At 37.8% G+C, this 17,682-nt stretch overlaps 2 protein-coding genes across 3 annotated transcripts in view; both read right to left on the bottom strand.

Annotated features, from left to right (window-relative positions):
• Nucleotides 1–161: 161 nt before the first annotated feature.
• On the bottom strand, nt 162–4,190 carry rfxap (regulatory factor X-associated protein). Its single transcript, XM_030154364.1, has 3 exons — nt 3,765–4,190; nt 2,526–2,636; nt 162–1,199 (listed from the first exon to the last, which is right to left on the bottom strand). The coding sequence occupies exons 1-3, from the start codon at nt 4,188–4,190 to the stop codon at nt 1,095–1,097; spliced, it is 642 nt and encodes a 213-aa protein (XP_030010224.1). The 3' UTR covers nt 162–1,094.
• Nucleotides 4,191–8,519: 4,329 nt separating this feature from the next.
• Nucleotides 8,520–17,682, bottom strand: part of dclk1a (doublecortin-like kinase 1a) — a 67,145-nt gene continuing 57,982 nt past the window's right edge. For both annotated transcript variants that reach the window (XM_030154351.1, XM_030154350.1), the window contains exons 7-17: nt 17,064–17,145; nt 16,127–16,299; nt 15,854–15,973; nt 14,262–14,408; nt 12,592–12,725; nt 12,408–12,485; nt 11,688–11,784; nt 10,396–10,476; nt 10,166–10,279; nt 9,967–10,040; nt 8,520–8,702 (exon numbers count right to left, since the gene is read on the bottom strand). In XM_030154351.1, coding sequence (XP_030010211.1) covers nt 8,645–8,702; nt 9,967–10,040; nt 10,166–10,279; nt 10,396–10,476; nt 11,688–11,784; nt 12,408–12,485; nt 12,592–12,725; nt 14,262–14,408; nt 15,854–15,973; nt 16,127–16,299; nt 17,064–17,145 — 1,158 coding nt within the window. In that variant the 3' untranslated portion in view covers nt 8,520–8,644. The remainder of the gene's footprint in view (nt 8,703–9,966; nt 10,041–10,165; nt 10,280–10,395; nt 10,477–11,687; nt 11,785–12,407; nt 12,486–12,591; nt 12,726–14,261; nt 14,409–15,853; nt 15,974–16,126; nt 16,300–17,063; nt 17,146–17,682) is intronic.

A 17,682-nucleotide genomic window follows, 5' to 3' on the forward strand; every position in this document is an offset into this window, starting at 1 on the left:
GCTTATTTTATTTACTTATGTTTGGATTCATGTACTGGTTGATTTCTACTTGTTCCATTAAAGTTGTTTTTTCTTTAAGAATGATTGTCTTTTTTACTCAGTTGCAGCAACGCTTACTCTATCCTGCACGGAAAAAATAAACACACAGTCTAAGAAGTTCCTTCATGTTTGAATCATTGTTTTAATCTTGTATTCAGACCAGGTCATATAGACTCAACTGAAAAAACACAAACAAAATACAGTATGTGACTTCTCTGTGTGTAGCAAACTTTACCAGATTGTACCCTTTATTATCTTCTATACACAGTCATCAGAACTAACAAACAATTCTTAATTTATTTTGGTGTATTTCTTTTTTTTTAGTAAACTGGCATTTAAAGTCTTAAAAGCCCCTCTTTAAAATTCCTGAAAGTTCCACTTGGCTGTCATGTTGAAATGATGCTACAGACATGTATTAAAGTATTGATTGTCACACTAAAAACTTTCTCTTCAAAAGCAGAAACAACAAAGATCAATAATTCATTTACATTTAAGAGGAAACTGTCTAAAATACCACACAGTTATATGTTACTTGAACACAAAAGGAAACTGAAATTTTCATTTCTCAAAAATACATATATTTAAAAAAAAAACAAACTAAAAATCAAATAAGCAATAAGATTATATAAAAAGGGAACAGATGCTTCTTATGCATCTGAATGATCAATTAGAATCCAGTGCTTTCATTATTAGTGCCAGAACATTCACAAGTCCACTTTATAGAAGGTTTACTCTTACAGGAACAATGGATCTGACCAGGATTAATTAAAATTAAAAATCACTACATGAAATCGGACATAAATATAGGTGTAAATTTAGGATATTTCCCTTCCTCATCAGTGCTAGACAGAATTTGATTTGCTACGTCCTGAAATCTGCACCAGCCTCCCCACGCCTTTAAAACATACATCTGTTACTCTTTTTTCTGTGTAGTTCTCTGGTCGATGACTTAGACTACAGCAGTGTCTGAATACATTGATTCTGTAATCACAGGAGTCACTTCAGTGCTTGAAACAGGACAAACGCTACAGTAAACGGTGGCTGACGGGCCAGTGTCAGCAGCCCTGGAACTGCTGCTGTGATTGGCTGCGGCTCTGCGAGGCCAGGAGCTGCTGCTGCTGCTGCAGGAAGCTGATCACCTCTGGACTCCTGAGCAAAGACTGGAAGACACAGGAAGTAAATGCAGATGAAACATACATAACTGATGTCTCCTTTATCAAAAAATTAAATAAAACTAATGCTGAAATGTTCCTTCTGCCTCTCAGAGGAAGGAAACTAGCAACAGAATGAATATACTTTGAAGGCTGAAGATAGAGAATACAGTGTTTAATTATGACATATGGGGTAAAAGTGCTATTTTTATCCCATACATAAGTGTTTGTTTTAACACTTCCCTTTTTGGCTCAAGATGCCTCAAAAAATTAAGCCTCCTTGGGACTGAAATTTACAAAAATACATCTTGAATTCATATAATGCCTACATTTTTACTCACTATACTGTTGAAAGTCTCTTTTTTAACATCTTGTTTAATGTTGGGGTGATTTTATCATTTATGGTTTTACATCATTCTCATGTTTTGTCTTTTTTGTATTGTTGAATCTTTTAGGTTTAAAACATTTTCATCTAATTGCATCTTTTATATCATCTTCGTGCACCTTTTACATAATTCTTGTCTCCATTCTACATACAGACATTTAGCTATAGTAAGAGCGTGTTCTATTATAATTCATTCAGAAAATAAATCTGCATCTCACACAACTTTGTCTTTTACTCTGACAAGTGGTGACCAAGTAAAAACAGGTCCATGACCCATTTTAATGTTGTGACCCTACGTTTGGGGAGGGCAGCTCCAAAGTGGCTTCTTGAAAATGGTGAAAAATGCCTGTTTTATAAAATTGAGATTATTCTTTTGGAGACATTCCTGGCTTTAAAAAATTCAACCTGTTTGATCTTTATGATGTATTAACTGTGAATGTGTTTCTCAGTCATGAATGGCATGTATCTTCAGTACAGAAACAGTATATTTCAATCCTGGTTTTGTATCAGTTCATGTAACCAGAAAATAATCAATTAAACTTATGAATCATTCATAACATTAAGAAAAAAAGTCACTCAGCTCTAGTTCTCTAATTTAATACAACCATCTTAGGTATTACATCAACTTCATGTTCAACGCATGCATAGATTCACACATACAAATCCAACAGTACCAAACCATCCTGCTCACTGATTAAGTGATATTCTCCCAGAACAACAGTTAATAATTAATTTCTCCTTACAGTATAGAGTTACTTTGTCTTAACCTGTGGTAAATCATAGTCAACTGCTGAAAGACAGAGATTTTAAAGTTATAGGAAACATTTTCCTGCAGCACCATCGCCTCACTAAATAAGGGAACTGGTCTGTAATAAATGTTGTGTATGCCTGGGTGCATCAGTTTACTAACTCTCAGAATACTGTTTCCTGTAATTTGCTTATGATCTTACCAGTCTCTTCTGGTTAAGGACTTGCTCTATGAGGGAGGGTCTGGCCGGCCGGTCTCCCATGGATCCCAAGCGCTGTTTATTCACAGAAACGGGCCGCTCCTCTGCATTCTCCTGGTGGAGGAAAAAAAGAAACAAAGAAATAGTTGGCTCTGTACTGTGGTTCAGTAAAGTCTTGGAAACAGAGAGGGGTCACAGCATAATGGATCCAGTCCAGATACTGTAAACTAGGGGCGTCAAACTCATTTTAGTTAGCCCAATTTGGTCTGAGACAGGCCAGATGAATAAAATAACAACAATCTAACCTATAAGTAATGACAACTCAAAAATTTTCTCTTTGTCTTACTACAAAAAAAGTAAAATTACATTATGAACATGTTTCTATTTAAAAACTATACTTTCACAAAAAAGTGTAAATAACCTGAACAACCATGTACAACCTGAAATCTCTTAAGATTATTATACCTCATCTTACGTACATTATAGCTCACCAATCATCACGGATCTACAAAGACACAAAACATTTAAGAACAATCATGAAATTGTTAAAACTACACTTATTTATCCTAAGAAATTGTAGGTTCTTCATAGTTATACTTTTCTTTTTTCTTTTGTTCAGACAAGGTATAGTGTTTCGATGTTACCTGCTTGACAGTTTCAACTCTGAACAAAAGAAAAAAGAAAAAATATAATTACATTAACAGAAGACAGAATGAACGTCATTAGCCTTAGGTTCTTCATAGGTTACTTGCATTTTTTGTGAAAGGATAGTTTGTAAATATAAACATCTTCCTTTAAACTACAATGAGTTTGACACTCTTGACCATGGATGTCCAATCCTGGTCCTTGAGATCTACTATCCTGCATGTTTTCCATGTATTCCTCTTCCAACACAACTCATTCAAATGATAAGCCTATCCTCCAGCTCTGCAGAAGCCTGATAATGACCGTCAGGTGTGCTGGACGAGGGAAACGTCTAAAATATGTAGGATAGTAGATCTCTAGGACCAGGATTGGACACCTCTGCTCTTGACTGTGAACATCTTCAACGTATTTTTTTTTACCTTTTTGCAAATCCATCCCATGGGCCAGATTGGACCCACTGAGGGCCGGTTTTGGCCCGCGGCCCACATGTTTAACACCCCTGCAAGCTACACTATAATCCTGATTTCAAGTGACTGTATAAATGTGGGTTTTAATGCAATATCTTCAGCAAAAACAAATAAATGTAACAGTTCTTACATCAAGTTTTCCACTGGACATTGCCTGGTCACTCTTCTTCTTCTTGTATTTGTCTTTGTACATCTTGTTGCGGTGTTTTTTGCACATCCACGGTTTTCTCTGCTTGGCCACCTGTGTTGTGGTTTCCGTGCATCCTTCGTATGTGCACTGTTTGGGAGCGTTGTCTCCCTCGGATGTCTCCTCGTCGTTGAGTTCCTCCGGGCTGGCGGCGCTGTCTCTGAGGTCAGAAGTGTCCAGGACGTCGCTCTCCTCGTCCGGATCGTCCATATCGTAGGAGGCGTTGTTCTCCGGTTCGTGCGGGGTGACCACATTTCTGCTGTCTACTACTCCGCTCTTATTCACATAGTACCTCTGTCCGTCTTTGGTGAGCAGCAGAGTGGAGTCTTTGTCTTTGTTTGCCGGTGTTGAGTTGTCATCTTCGCTCATGATTGCAGCGTTCACTGGCTAAATCTGATGTAGCAGAAGCTAGCTAAGCTAACAGTTAGCTTACACACACGTTTACTGACATTATCCAAAATGTTCTCCTATTCACAGTCTTTGTTTGAGCGTCTTTCCTCTATGTTAAAACGGTGTGATTTTAATTCCCCATGATTTTCCAGAGAAATTCAGATTTCTTGCCGGTTACTGTGCTACTTTCTCGGTTTGACACATCTAGTCCACTTGAGAATAAGGGCTGTTCTTCTTCGCTGCACGTTTCATTGTGTTAAAGTGACCCCTAGTGGTAACACGAGAGACCAACACAACAGCTTTTTTTTTTTTTTTTTTTTTTTTTTTTAGAAATTATCTGCCTCGTTTCGTCTCATCCAACACTATAACCACATTTTATGTCATAATATATTTTTGCCGAATTTTATCACATATTATAATATTACCAACTTTCATACGATGCCAAGTTTAAACAGATGCTACAGTCGCGAAAAAAATTATTAGACCACCCCTTGTTTTCTTAAATTTCTTGTTCATTTTAATGCCTGGTACAACTAAAGGTACATTTGTGTGGACAAATATAGTGATAACAACAAAAATAGCTCATAAGAGTTTTTAATTTCAGAGCTGATATTTATCCATTTTCCATGTTTTCTTGATAATAACCAAAATCACTTCAGTTCTTACATCAATATCTATGGCATTGTACTGCCAAAAACAGTGCTTCTAGAGATTCTGTGTTTTCTTTTCTGTCTGTTTTATTCACATGATACACACAGGAGTTACAACTAGATTGCATAACCTTTGTTTGGATGACTTGATGGTCTAATAATTTTTTTCTGCTACTGTACATTATGACCAAGTTTCATGTCATGTTTTTACAAAAAATCAACGTATATTATACTATGACCACATGTCATACTACACTGTGATCAAATTTGATCACATTCTATTCTTTGACAAAATTTCACATCACATACAGTATTTTTCCTCTTCTAGTTTTGTCTGTGTAGACCATATTCATCCACATGGTTAAGTAGAAATCACACTGTGTGATATCTGTCTGATTTGTGATCTCTTTTTTTGTTGCTGACTGACATACATATATAAAATTTTGCATCACATACTGTATCATGACCAGCTTAACCTAATCATGCCCTACTACAACCCAGTATCTTCAGCTGCTATGACAATGTTACATCACAGACAACTATTTCATGTTGAGATTTCATTACATATTATAACCGTGACCAAATTTCATGTCATACTGAACGAGAACCAAATTTCACACAGCCTACTTGAAGATCAACTTGACTGTCTTATGTTTTTTACTGCAAGGATGTGACAACAATACATAGATTTCTATCTACACTAACATCGCACTTACACATTAAGTATCTGCCCAGTCTCATGTACAAATGTCTGTTGTGTTATTCATGAAAATACATGAATTGCTTCCCCACTTAACCCATAAAGACCTAAACAGCCTCTGACAACCAAAACCATCTACTGATGTAACTGTTTAATACCTGTTGATCCACTTATCCTATCAGTCCATGTAAATAACTGGTGTAAAATGCAGTTTTCATCTTTTCATGGTCATCAGATATGACTCATTTGGATGTTCAGAGGCTCTTAAAGGGGAAATACTGCCATCTTCTACAACATTGATTCAACAGTAAAACCCATGGGGTTGGATCAGTGAAAGTGGATGACGACATTTGTTTACGTTCAGTTACTGATATCCTTGCTGAAAATGTCACTTTTTCTTTAGTTTTCTCTGTTTCTGTTAAAGTAACCCTCAACTTTATTCTTAGCTTTTATGAACATCTACTTGATCAATACATTCAGTGTAGGAAAATACCTGATTTTCACAGAAAAACTGCAAAATAAAGAGGATAATATAATAAATGGTGCTAAATCACTTACGAAAAGTTAAATAGTTAAATATAGAGGACAAAAAAAAAAACTATTTTGGGACTGCCACAAAAGTATTGGGTCTTTATGGGTTAAGTTTAAAAAAAAAAAAATACTCAACAAAATGCCTTGGCTTGACTATGACATGAAAACCAAAAGAGAGACAAAACGCATTTGTTTTTGAAACATATTTTAATTATTATTATTGATAGACCATTGTTGAACAGAGGTACAGGTATTGGTATTGCAACAGACTGTAATACTGTGGTGCAGCTGTGAGAGCACTTTGGTAAACCCCATATGCCCAGGTGCTGGAGAATGTGGAATTCAACAGCACATCGAGTTCATACTGATCAGGTCAATATGGTGGCACATTACTGTATACGTGTGATAATGAGAATATGCTAAATACATTAACAGACAAGAGTGACGACTGCAGGGAGATCTTTTCAAAATAATGTAAATCCCTCTCCACTTTTACTTTTGTAAAGTCTCACATCAGTTACTGGAAATACCCTTTCATTTGACATCATTTCCAGTTTCTGACAAGAACAACGGCCTCTTCTTCCTCCAGTTTTGTGTGTGTAGATCTCTTTCATCTACATGGTCAAGTCAAAATCTGAACTATCTGTCTGACTTACTGTATGATCTCCTCTATTTTTTCATTGCTGACTGACTGATACACATGTATGACTTTTTTTTTTTTCCTTTTTTACAGTTCTCATATACTTACTACTAGTAAAGAAATATACTGTATTGTTAACTATCAAAATAAATAAAATTATGTTATTTACATAACATATAAACAATACTTCATCACTAAACTGTTTTGTTTTATAAGAATAGGCTACTGTATGTCTGTCATGCTTTCATCTGAATGAATGAAGCTATGAATGAGGTTTAAGATTGACTTGTACAGAGCTAAAATAACTCCTCTTCCATTGTTGCTTTTAATTCTACTACGTTCCAAGAGTGCTGCTGGTCGTCTACTATCCCAAGTGACGTTCTCTCAGACCTGTTTCACTGCATCTAGACTGCAGTACTTTGTGCAAATAAGCAGCCTATGTACCACCACAGCTTCCAAACCCTCATTCAAGTGGTTCATGTAGGCCACAACAATCATATCTATCTTTACTGCTGGAATGTATGAATGGATAAATGTTTTCATTGTCAGAAAAATGTAAACAAGGCTTTATGTGTGTATATGAGCGTTACAAAATATTAAGATTAGTATGAGATCGATGCTGTTTGATACTGAAATTTATGGGGAAAAAACTGTGGAGTTTGCTACACAAGCACCCAGATGCTGTCGTTGTCTTTGTCAAGGTGGTAATGTCATGAATGAACCAGTTAACAAAATTACAATGAGCAATCGAATGCACCATTATTGTGGCAATAGCAGTCCATTTAAAATGTAAACTGTAATACTGTAATCCAACATTACAGGAAGGCATCACCAACACTGTGTGGAGCACAGAAAGTATAGCATATACTATAGAAGTGCTGTCTTTGATCTGTTTTCTTTATCAACAAATGCTTTTCTTTAACATGTTTTATACGAAAAAAAAAAAATCCTTCCTTTCCAAACTTTAAATTTCTCATCATTTGTCACATTACACTATTCATGAAGCCTACGGAAGTCTACGTCGATATCTCCGAGCTCTATTTCTACACCATTATTTTCAGTCCACCAAGTCCACAAAAAAACATATCATCATGAAAAAAAGAGAAATATATATAAAAATGCAGTGAGGAAAGAATGAAGCAATAAGGTTCAATAAAACATGAACACTGGTCCATATTCTCATATTGCCTTGGTAGAGCTGTTCCACCAAAAGGAAGTTTCCATGTCGAGCTCTGATCATCACTGAAAGGTAAACAGTGCTGTCGGCCTTTGTCGCTCCTCGAGCTCTGTAACATGTGCTCAGATGAGAGAATGTTGGAAAGAAAGAATAAAAGTCCTGTCACTTTGTTCCAGCTTCTCCTTCTTCCTCATGATCCCTGTTACTTGTTGCCTCTTGAGTCCGTCGCCCATCCTCTCCACCCTCGTGTTTGTCCATTCAGTCCCTCCTTCCAGTTTGGAAAGATGAATTCAGGGGAGCATAAAGGTTCTCTCTGATTTCATTTCTGTTTTTACCCTCAACAGTATTTTTCCCCGTTCACCCCTAGCCCTAGTTGGGAGAGTGTGGGGACGTCGATACTTCCTCTTCCTCCTCCTCCATTTAGATGGAGGAGCTGGATGAGGATGTTCCCTGTTCGTTTCCTCCTCCTCTTTCCCTCAACCTCCTCCCCCTCCTCCCCTTCGGCCCCCGTCGTCTAGAAGGGCGAGCTGGGGGAGCGGACCGTGCTGGCTGAGCTGATGGAGATGTCATCAGAGTCAGATGGGAGGCTGGGGCTTGGGGAAGGGTCAGAGCAAGTGTCGGGGGTCGGAGAGGGAGGGGCCGTGGGCAGGCCAGGGAGGCAACTGGGTGGCGCTGCCCGTAGGGTTTTGGTTGTTGATGTTGTTACTGTCGTCATTATCTGCAAAGGCAGCAGCTTCACATCCGGGTGGCGTCCTCGTCTGAGAACCTGCCCCGCCTTATCAAGAGAGGTGGCCTAAAAAAGGAAGGCAAAGCAAAACAACGCATTTAGATGCACTGAGGAGATCCAGCAGCAGTAATGCGTCACAGAGGACCAAGAGAGCATGCACATCAGTTTAGTTTAACTGGATGAGGAAAATAGGCATGAGGAAATCTAAAGTAAAAGTAAATAATGAACAATTATCACTGGAAATGTTTCATTTCCAACATGACTGTAATTACACATAGTCTGTAAAGCTCTTTGAGGGACTGTTGGATATGAATAAATTTGCTTTGGCTATTAATTCATTCTTATAGTATTCAGATAGTTTCTGTTTTTATAGAATATTTGTACTGCTTCTAACCCACAGTAAACGTTTGGCAGCACCTCTTGTTGGTATACTGTGTTATAATGTGTTGTATTCATTGTGCTGTTTTTTTTAATCTTCTGTTTTTACCTGCCTATGGCCTATAGGTTCACATATACATCTAATGTTGTTTAATACGTTCATTAATGTGCATTGTATTCCCTGTACTAATAAATAAAATACTATACAAAATGAATGAATTGTGGTTGTTTATAACCAACAAGCTCTTGTTAAATACCACAGTATTAATTACTCTATTGGGATCTTTTTTTTTTTTTTTTTTGGCTCAGACATTAAACTATAGAGTGTGCAAAAAAGTGGGACATGTTCATTATGATATTTAGAATTTGACAAATGAAAGATTTTCTTTGTTGATATCCTAGATTTATTTACTGATTTATTTATTTAGTCTATTCTGGTCCAGTCTCATGTTAACACAGTGGTCCTCCATGCATCAAATGGTTAAAACAAACAAAGAGGTGTCAGGGAAAGGAGTCGCTGTATGAAGGCAAACAGGGTGAGCATCACATCAAGCAGAGACACAATGCAGCAAGTGCAGGAACGATGTTATTTCTTTGCAAAGGCAGAATACACAAAGAAATTATTTAAGAACAAAAAACAGTGGCAGCATATCTGGGAATAGATTCTTTTAGCACATTTTCTTTAACACACAAATTAAAAAGACACATTCATAAAGGTTATTAGTCTCACACACACAACAAGGCTGTACAAGTGACACTGTCTTCACAGGGAGTGAGGGTAAAAAGAGCACAAAGCCAAGCAAAGATCACGACATGAAGCTGTCAAAGCAACACAGCAGCAGCCATTCAGCAGGGAAGCACACAGGGAAGGGCATGGACATCCACTGCAGAGACATTTTCTGCTGGTTTGTGACCATTTCACTGGTTGTGTCCCTATGCAAACCTGTCGTACCTTATCCAGTACATGGCCGGGTGCTGGTAGAAATCCAACGACCCAGATCTCTGCATAGAAAAGCTGTCATCCAGCTGAGCACAAAGAAAAAACCAGCATAATCAATCTGACAGCCACGTCACCTCAACATCTCTATTAGAGGTGCAATAAAAGAACTGAAGGGAAAGATAGAAACTGGTTTGTGTTTACTGTGACTTACAGAGATGACCGACACTCCGGCAGTCGTGTCATTGACCTTCGGATTGGTGTTGAAGTGCTTCTTAATCTTTCCTGCTACTGACAACTGGTGATCGTTCTCACATAGACCTTCATCCTAAATAACACAAGGGAAGAATGAAGAAGATGAGCAAAGAAAATTGTATATTTTATTAAAAATACAACAATAGTTTCATGTCAGATTCTATGTTGGTTAGATAATACTGTACTTACAGTGACCCAGGGGTGCTCTAGCACTTGAAGGGCAGTGTATCTCTGATCTACCTCCACCTCCAGCATGGATCGGATCAGCTCCTGTTAGTCAACAAACACTCATTAGTTTTCATGTACATGTGCACAAACATAAGACATTTTTTAACAAATAAAGACCTAGTGCTACTTAAGTGGCGTTTCCAAAATAGTTTTTTCTCTATATTTAACTTCTCTTAAGTGATTTATCACCATTTATTATAATATTATCCTCTGTATTTTGTGTTTTTACAGTAAAGATCAGGTTATTTTCCTACGTTTAATTCACTGATCATGTAGATTTTCATCAAAACTCAAATTATAGTCAAAGATTATAATAACAGAAAGAGAGAAAACTGAAGAAAAAGTGACTTTTTAGCAAAATATGTCACTAATTTAACATAAACCAAGTGTCACCATCCACTAGCATTTATCAAACTCCATGGGTTTTACTGGTGAATTAATGTTGTAGAAGATGCTGGTGTTTCTATGCTCACTACCGAGCCTCTGAACGTCCAAATGGGTCATATCTGATGACCATGAAAAGAAGAAAAACTGTATTTTACACCAATTATTTACATGTATTGCTAGGATTAGTGGATCAGAGGTTATAAACCCTTTCATGTATGAGGTATGAGAACCTTCTTTCCTGAGTGTTTTTATTCCTCTTTAGGCATTAAAAAAACAATGTTATTAAAAAATATTTTTATGAAACTGCTTTTCATGGAGTAGCAAAAAATGTCCACTCAGCATGTGTTTGATTTTTGAAGCAAAGAAACATGTATTTACTAATATACTGTTTGAAAACTATGAAATAAAAACATTTATAATGCTGCTAATCTGATGTTTTTTCACATTTTAACATACTCTGATACTAGTCATTACTCACTTCATGGAGATAATATGTAAAAAAATAAAATAAAATAAAAAAGAGAAAGAAAAAAAAAAACAACCTTTTTGTTGTTAATTACAGTCTAATAAAAATAACAAGCAATTGCTTTACACTCAAATATGTTGCTGCAGATCAGGTTTATCAAAAACAGCAAAGTTACAGTAATGGTATCAATTGCAGTGTATGGGATGATGCATGAGCACCCAATGTGTTGGCTGAAATGGAACTGAAACAACAAAATCTATGAATATACAAGAGAGAAGCTTTGAATAGCTGTCCACTGTAGTGACCAGTATGTATGAAAGGGTTAACATTTTAGCTCAGTAGGTGGTTTTTGTTGCCACTGGATGTTTGAGTCTTTATGGGTTAAGACAAATGTATTCACCTTGGCTGTTTCTGACACATTGTCCCAGTACGGCAGAGGAAACTCAAGCTGTCCCATAAGTATCTGGTCAAAGAGCACTTCTTGGTCATCGCTGCTCCTGCAAAACACACATTTATTCATCACTGTCTGTATAAACACTACTACAATCATCAAGTTGAATTACTCCTATCAGCCTCTAGGGGGACTCAAACTCTTCAGTGAAAATGCTTTCACTGCAAAAATCTAAATCTTACCAAGTGAATTTTTCTCATTTCTTGTCAAAATATCTCATCACACTTAAAATAAGACATAATCACCTAAAGAGTAACTTTTCAGTGAGATATAAGAACTTATTTTGAGACTATAGATCTTGAAAATCTTATTTCAAGAAATCTTACCAAGATAATTTTCACTTGTTCTATTGGCAGATATTTTTTACTTAATTCAAGATTTTTTTTAATTAATTTATTTATTTTTTGTTTAATTCAAGGAAAAAAATCTGTCAATGGATCAAGTGAAAATTATCTTGGTAAGATTTCTTGATATAAGATTTTCAAGATCTATTGTCTAAAATTAAGTTCATATATCTCACTGAAAAGGTACTCTTTGAGTGATTATGTCTTATTTAAGTGTGATGAGATATTTTGACTGGAAATGAGAAAAATGCACTTGGTAAGATTTAGATTTTTGCAGTGTTTTCCCCCAACAATAAGGAGTGTGGAGTATAAAGGCATCACTTACCCTCTAAACGGAGGGAAACCACACAGCAGGATGTAGGTGATGACTCCTGCTGCCCAGATGTCCACCTTAAGGCCATATCTGTACCGAGACAAACGAAGCAAAGTGTTATACAGGCAAAAAAGGCAGAGACAGACTGAGGCAGGACAGTGTCACCACTTTCCAAATAGATTCTGATGTTCTTTACCCTGTTTCTGCAATGATTTCAGGTGCTACATATGTCGGGGTCCCGCAGACAGTGTAGAGGGGTCCATCCACCACGGTTGCTAAGCCAAAGTCTCCCAGTTTCAGGCTCTTGCTGCCATCTGCATGCTCATACACCTTTGACACAGACACATGATAAATGCCATTAAGTATGTGATGTTAAAGAGCTGCAGTGATGTTATGACCTGGATGTGTCAGAATAATCACCCCTCCTGAGTCTTAAAACTAATATGTTCAAGGCTCCGTATAATCAGCTTTCATTTGAAACTGCTAAAGTATTATATGTTGTTCCTCGTCAAAAAGTGAAGAAAAATCCAAAGAAAGTTTGCTGCAGTTAATGTGTTGTTTTAGTATTTCTAGGTCTGATCTATCAAGGGTATTGCAGTAGACTGGGGAGGTTACAACTGTAATTGTTTGCTGGTACCTTTTTCTTTTTGACGCAACCACTGGGGGCGGGGCAAAAGCCTGAAGGCTTTTCATTTCTATTTAGTAGCTTTGTACAAGTAAATCTTTTCAGGCACTTGCAACCAACCTTCCAACTATCTGGATAGGTGGCAAATAAAAATAATAAAAATACTTTATGATTGGTTCCTTTATGATGGTTACTGCTTTATAGAGATGATACTTTTTGCAAATATAGTATTTGATTGCTTTTTGTACAACTGTTGAAAAGACATTAGTACTTCTACTAATAAAAGAAATACTATGATGGTGTGTACATGTAGCCATGGATCAAAGATGAAAAACCATTATGTATGTACAGAACAAGTAATATAAATAGCAGATACTCTGATCTGCTTTCCTGTTTCACTCTTAAATCTTCTGCCTGTCTTCTTCATTTTGTTTTCTGTATTTTGCCGCAGTAAACACTGCAATTTCACCACAGTGGGATCAGTAAAGTCTTGTCTTGTCTTGTCTTGTCTTGTCTTGTCTTGTCTTGTCTTGTCTTGTCTTGTCTTATCTTATCTTATGTGATCCAGGCAGAAATCATGTTTGTAGATTAGTTCATTTTCTAAAGGTTTATTCACATTACATTTAGTGACAAATATTCACAGAAAATATGGATCTGGGTGTTTTTCTTTAATAACATCTCTTTTTAGTAGAGTTAAGTAACCACTAGCTCACCCTCCTAAGTTAATATTTCTGTAACAGGAGCTGACTAAACCTCCATCTTATTAAAATGTAAAAGCTAGAGAGGAAGGGAGGTGAGAAAAAAGGAGTATAAACCCCTTCATAGGTCAACAGGGCAAAATAAGTCCTTCAGCTATCTCTGGAAGGGAACATTTCTATGTCTGTGCAGGTGACAGACAGTCTGGGTCTGGCTCCGACTCTGACATGTAAGGTGTGATTCAGGGCAGCAGAGGGAACACAAGTGGGAGAAGATGAGAAGACGATGGGAAGGTGAAATGATAGGAGGGGAGAAGAAATGGGTGGAACTAGGGAGAAGTGTGCTAGAGGTGTGAAGGCAGCAGGGATGAGTCATCCCTAACTGAGAGTCAAGATCCAGTGATTTTATTTTGCTGTTCATTCAGAAAGGAGGGGCAGAAAAAGAGGAAAACGAAGGGATGGAAAGAGAGGACGAGCTGTATTGCAGTAACCTGTCTGACATGGCATTCACACACATACAAACAAACCCACTTTGTGTGAACTCACCAGAAGGTTTTCAGGTTTGATGTCTCTGTGCACGATGTTGAGGCTGTGGAGGTATTTAATAGCGTTGGCCAGGTTGTAAAGCATTCCGCTGGCGTCTCTCTCTGTGTATCTGTTGGCTGAGGTGATGGCATCGAATAGATCTCCACCCTATGGACAAACAGTGATGGATGGGCAGGCTGTCAGTGGAAGGAACTCAGCGCTCACACACAAAACCTGACAGATTAATTTTAACTTGTCTTCACTGCTTAAAAGTTGGAGAGTTTGGCTAAAAAGTTGATTGAGTAGTTTTTGTCTACTCAGCAGGTGGAGGGGTAAACCATGTCCTCATTTCTCACCTTGGTTGAAACATCTCCTCCCACCGACTGCCTTGAATATTTCCTTTTCATTTACAAATTCTTCTTTTATTTATCCTCTCCACTGTTCACCCAGGACTCTTCTCTTTCCGTATCACTCATATTTTCTATTCTGTTTGAATTTCGTCCTCCTCTCACCTCTTTAACTTTCTCTCTCTTTTGCTTTCGGTGTGTCTCTCTCCCTGACTGGACTAAGTGGAACAGCCGCTTAAAATAGGGCTGAATTTCTCTCTTTCCTTGCACACGCTCAGACACACTGTCAGCGCCTGACCTGCTCAGCAATGCTTATTTAAATATGAAAGCTGTCAAATGCCACAGCTAAGCCATTAACCAGCCCTTCTGCACCTTAATACCTACACTGCATGGCCAAAAGTACATGGACACCATGTCATGCACATAAATGATACTAAAAACAGCGTTGCAAAACCAAAGACATTAATCATCGGCTGCTATAAAAGTCTCCACTCTTTTGGGAGGGTTTTGGAAAATGTGGTTGCACAGATTTGCTTCTAATCAGAGTCACAAAATGTAGTGAGGTCAGGCACATGCAGTCCGGCATCCAAAATGTACTGAATGAGTTTGTTGTAGAGGCTCTTTCCAAGCCAACCACATGTTTTGCACACTTTCAGCTACATATTGAAGTGTTTCTCTCTTGACTCTCCTTCCAGCGCATCCATCTGTTTCACTCTCAGGCCCTGTCATTCTTGCAGCGACTCTTTCCACCTCATTCATCCTCTCGATCCTCCTACTTTGGACACGCTCACACGTACACCCTCTTCTCCCACAGATTGCCACTCATCTATATTCTGTAGTACTCTACAGCTCAACACTAACAGATGGATCACATTCTTGGCTCCTGAATTATGCACAAACATTTCTTGACTCAGAGAGCGAGAATGAAGAATGAAAAATGTGAACACGCAAGCGCTCAAGGCCACAAACCAATTCTCTCGATCCCACACTGTGTGACTGGTTGGAATTCATCATTTGCTTCACTGGTTGAATATTGCTGCTCCGTCTCTGTCACTGTTTCTGCCTCCCCTGCTCCTCTCTCTCAAATTAGAGATAATGATCACCATCATATGAATCCAAAAGAGGTGAAGGCAGAAAGGCACAAATATACAGATGCAAATCTACCTATCATTATGACAGTTAAGCAAAACCTGATAGTCTGTCCTGAAGCAGAACCAATGACGCACAATGCATATGAATACAAATAAAATTAGAGCAACCACTCACCTTGACCAGTTCCATAACCAGATAGAGTTCATTGTAAGTGTCCACCTCCTCAATGAGCAGGACGATGTTTGGGTGTTTGACCCTGCGGAGGATTGCCACCTCATTCTGGATCATATGTTCCTGGAAAGAGGACTGAAATTAGATTTATAGCAAAACACAACAGAATGAAGTATAACATGCATATGAAAATGTATGATCTTTACTTAAACATTCATGTGGTGTCATAATAGTAGTAATGGACTCTTGCAGTCAGTGTGTATAGTATGTGTTCACCTTGCCCCTGCATTTGCCCTTGTTAATAATCTTCAGAGCGTACTCCCTGCCTGTGGAGTGCTCTACACATTCCCGGACGACCGCAAAGTTCCCATCACCTAACATGCGACCGACCTTGTAGCGGTCTGATATGTAGGACGGCACAGCTGGAACCTCATCAACCGGAACCTCAGCTGTAGGGAGGAAGACCACAGAGGAAGAGGAAGGTTTAGAGCAGCTGAAAACTCAGATATTTGCACCAGTTTACACTTGTTCAGTAGTTTGGTTTGGTTTTTACACCTCTGGGAGAGTGATTTTTGTACACAGTATGTTCACACAGGGAACCTAGAAAACTTTAAAGGAAATTGCCTTTGGTATCTATTACATTTTATACCAATCATATTAATTCACAGCATGATAGGATTTATGAAGTAATTAGAAATTTTATAATACGTTCATGAATAAATGAGTAAATTGTAAAAAAAAAAAAAAAAAAAAAAAAAAAAAAAGTCATAAATCAGATGTTGAGAGTAAGATAAATGCAAACCAAAAGGCAAATCCCTAACTAAATATGTATTTAGTTAAATGTTCATTAAGGGATGATTAAAATGAATTCAGAGGGTTCTCTAAATCCTCTATAGTGAATATGAAATATTTATATTAAAGTTGAAAAGTAACATTTCAGCCAAACTTAACAGAGGTTGAAATTCTAATCACTTCAGTGTCTATTGGTGTTAGAGTGAAAGGGAATCAGAAGAATATCAAGAAGATGAAATGTGAGAGACAAAGAGCTGCAGAGGACAAGATGTTAAACTCAGAAGAAACAGTGGAAATAGAGAGCAGAAAAAATCCACTGAAGGTCAAACACATGATTTAGACACGTGTGATATTTGTAAGTGCATTGCCTTTTCCCGTTGACGGACAGATTGGACATTCTTGTCATTTTCATGTTCCTCACCTTCAGTAACAGGCCCATCTCCATCCTCCACTGAGTTGGACACTTTTGCAGAAGACAGAGAGCTGGAAGAGCCCTGGGACCCCTGCAGAGGACAAAGGAAAGGTTATTTTTCATTCTTAGCATTATTGTAGCCTAAATAGTACATAATGTTCTTTACCGTGAATAGAATGGGATTACACAGCCCCTTGTGTCATACTCCCATCCAAAATGTATTGCATGTCCAAAAATAGACAAGAGGACATTGTGCAGTCCTGTCTTATCCTGGAAACATCCTTAAATCTGGCTTTGTATTTGCACGTCTGTCTGTGTTTTGTGCAGAGTAAACTCACAAAAAGAGCCAGAACAGATTTAGTAAAGTCAGTGAGCCGAATATAAACGAGTTACTTATTCAGCAGCCACCTGTGTGTGTGTGTGTGTCCACAGTGGACGGACTGTTGCAGCTCAGTAAGCCCCTCTCATTCACAAAGCTTCAAATAATTCCCATCGAATTGCATCTTTTTTTTTCACTCGTCACTACTAACTCTAATGAAACTGGAGTTTGGGTGACACTAATAAAAGCGGATGAACGTTGTCTTTCATCAGTTTAGATGGACTGGACTGACTGAGGTACAGCATCTGC

This window comes from Sphaeramia orbicularis, chromosome 14 (genome assembly GCF_902148855.1).
Source record: "Sphaeramia orbicularis chromosome 14, fSphaOr1.1, whole genome shotgun sequence".
NCBI classification, from domain to species: Eukaryota; Metazoa; Chordata; class Actinopteri; order Kurtiformes; family Apogonidae; genus Sphaeramia; species Sphaeramia orbicularis.

What these genes read in the sequence shown, in the direction of transcription:
- rfxap (XM_030154364.1), bottom strand. Translation starts at nt 4,190, where the DNA reads ATGAGCGAAGATGACAACTCAACACCGGCAAACAAAGACAAAGACTCC. An exon ending in TGTCCAGTGGAAAACTTGAT is followed by an intron (nt 2,637 to 3,764) that starts GTAAGAACTGTT and finishes TTCCTCCACCAG; the next exon opens with GAGAATGCAGAGGAGCGGCC. An exon ending in TCCTTAACCAGAAGAGACTG is followed by an intron (nt 1,200 to 2,525) that starts GTAAGATCATAA and finishes TGTGTCTTCCAG; the next exon opens with TCTTTGCTCAGGAGTCCAGA.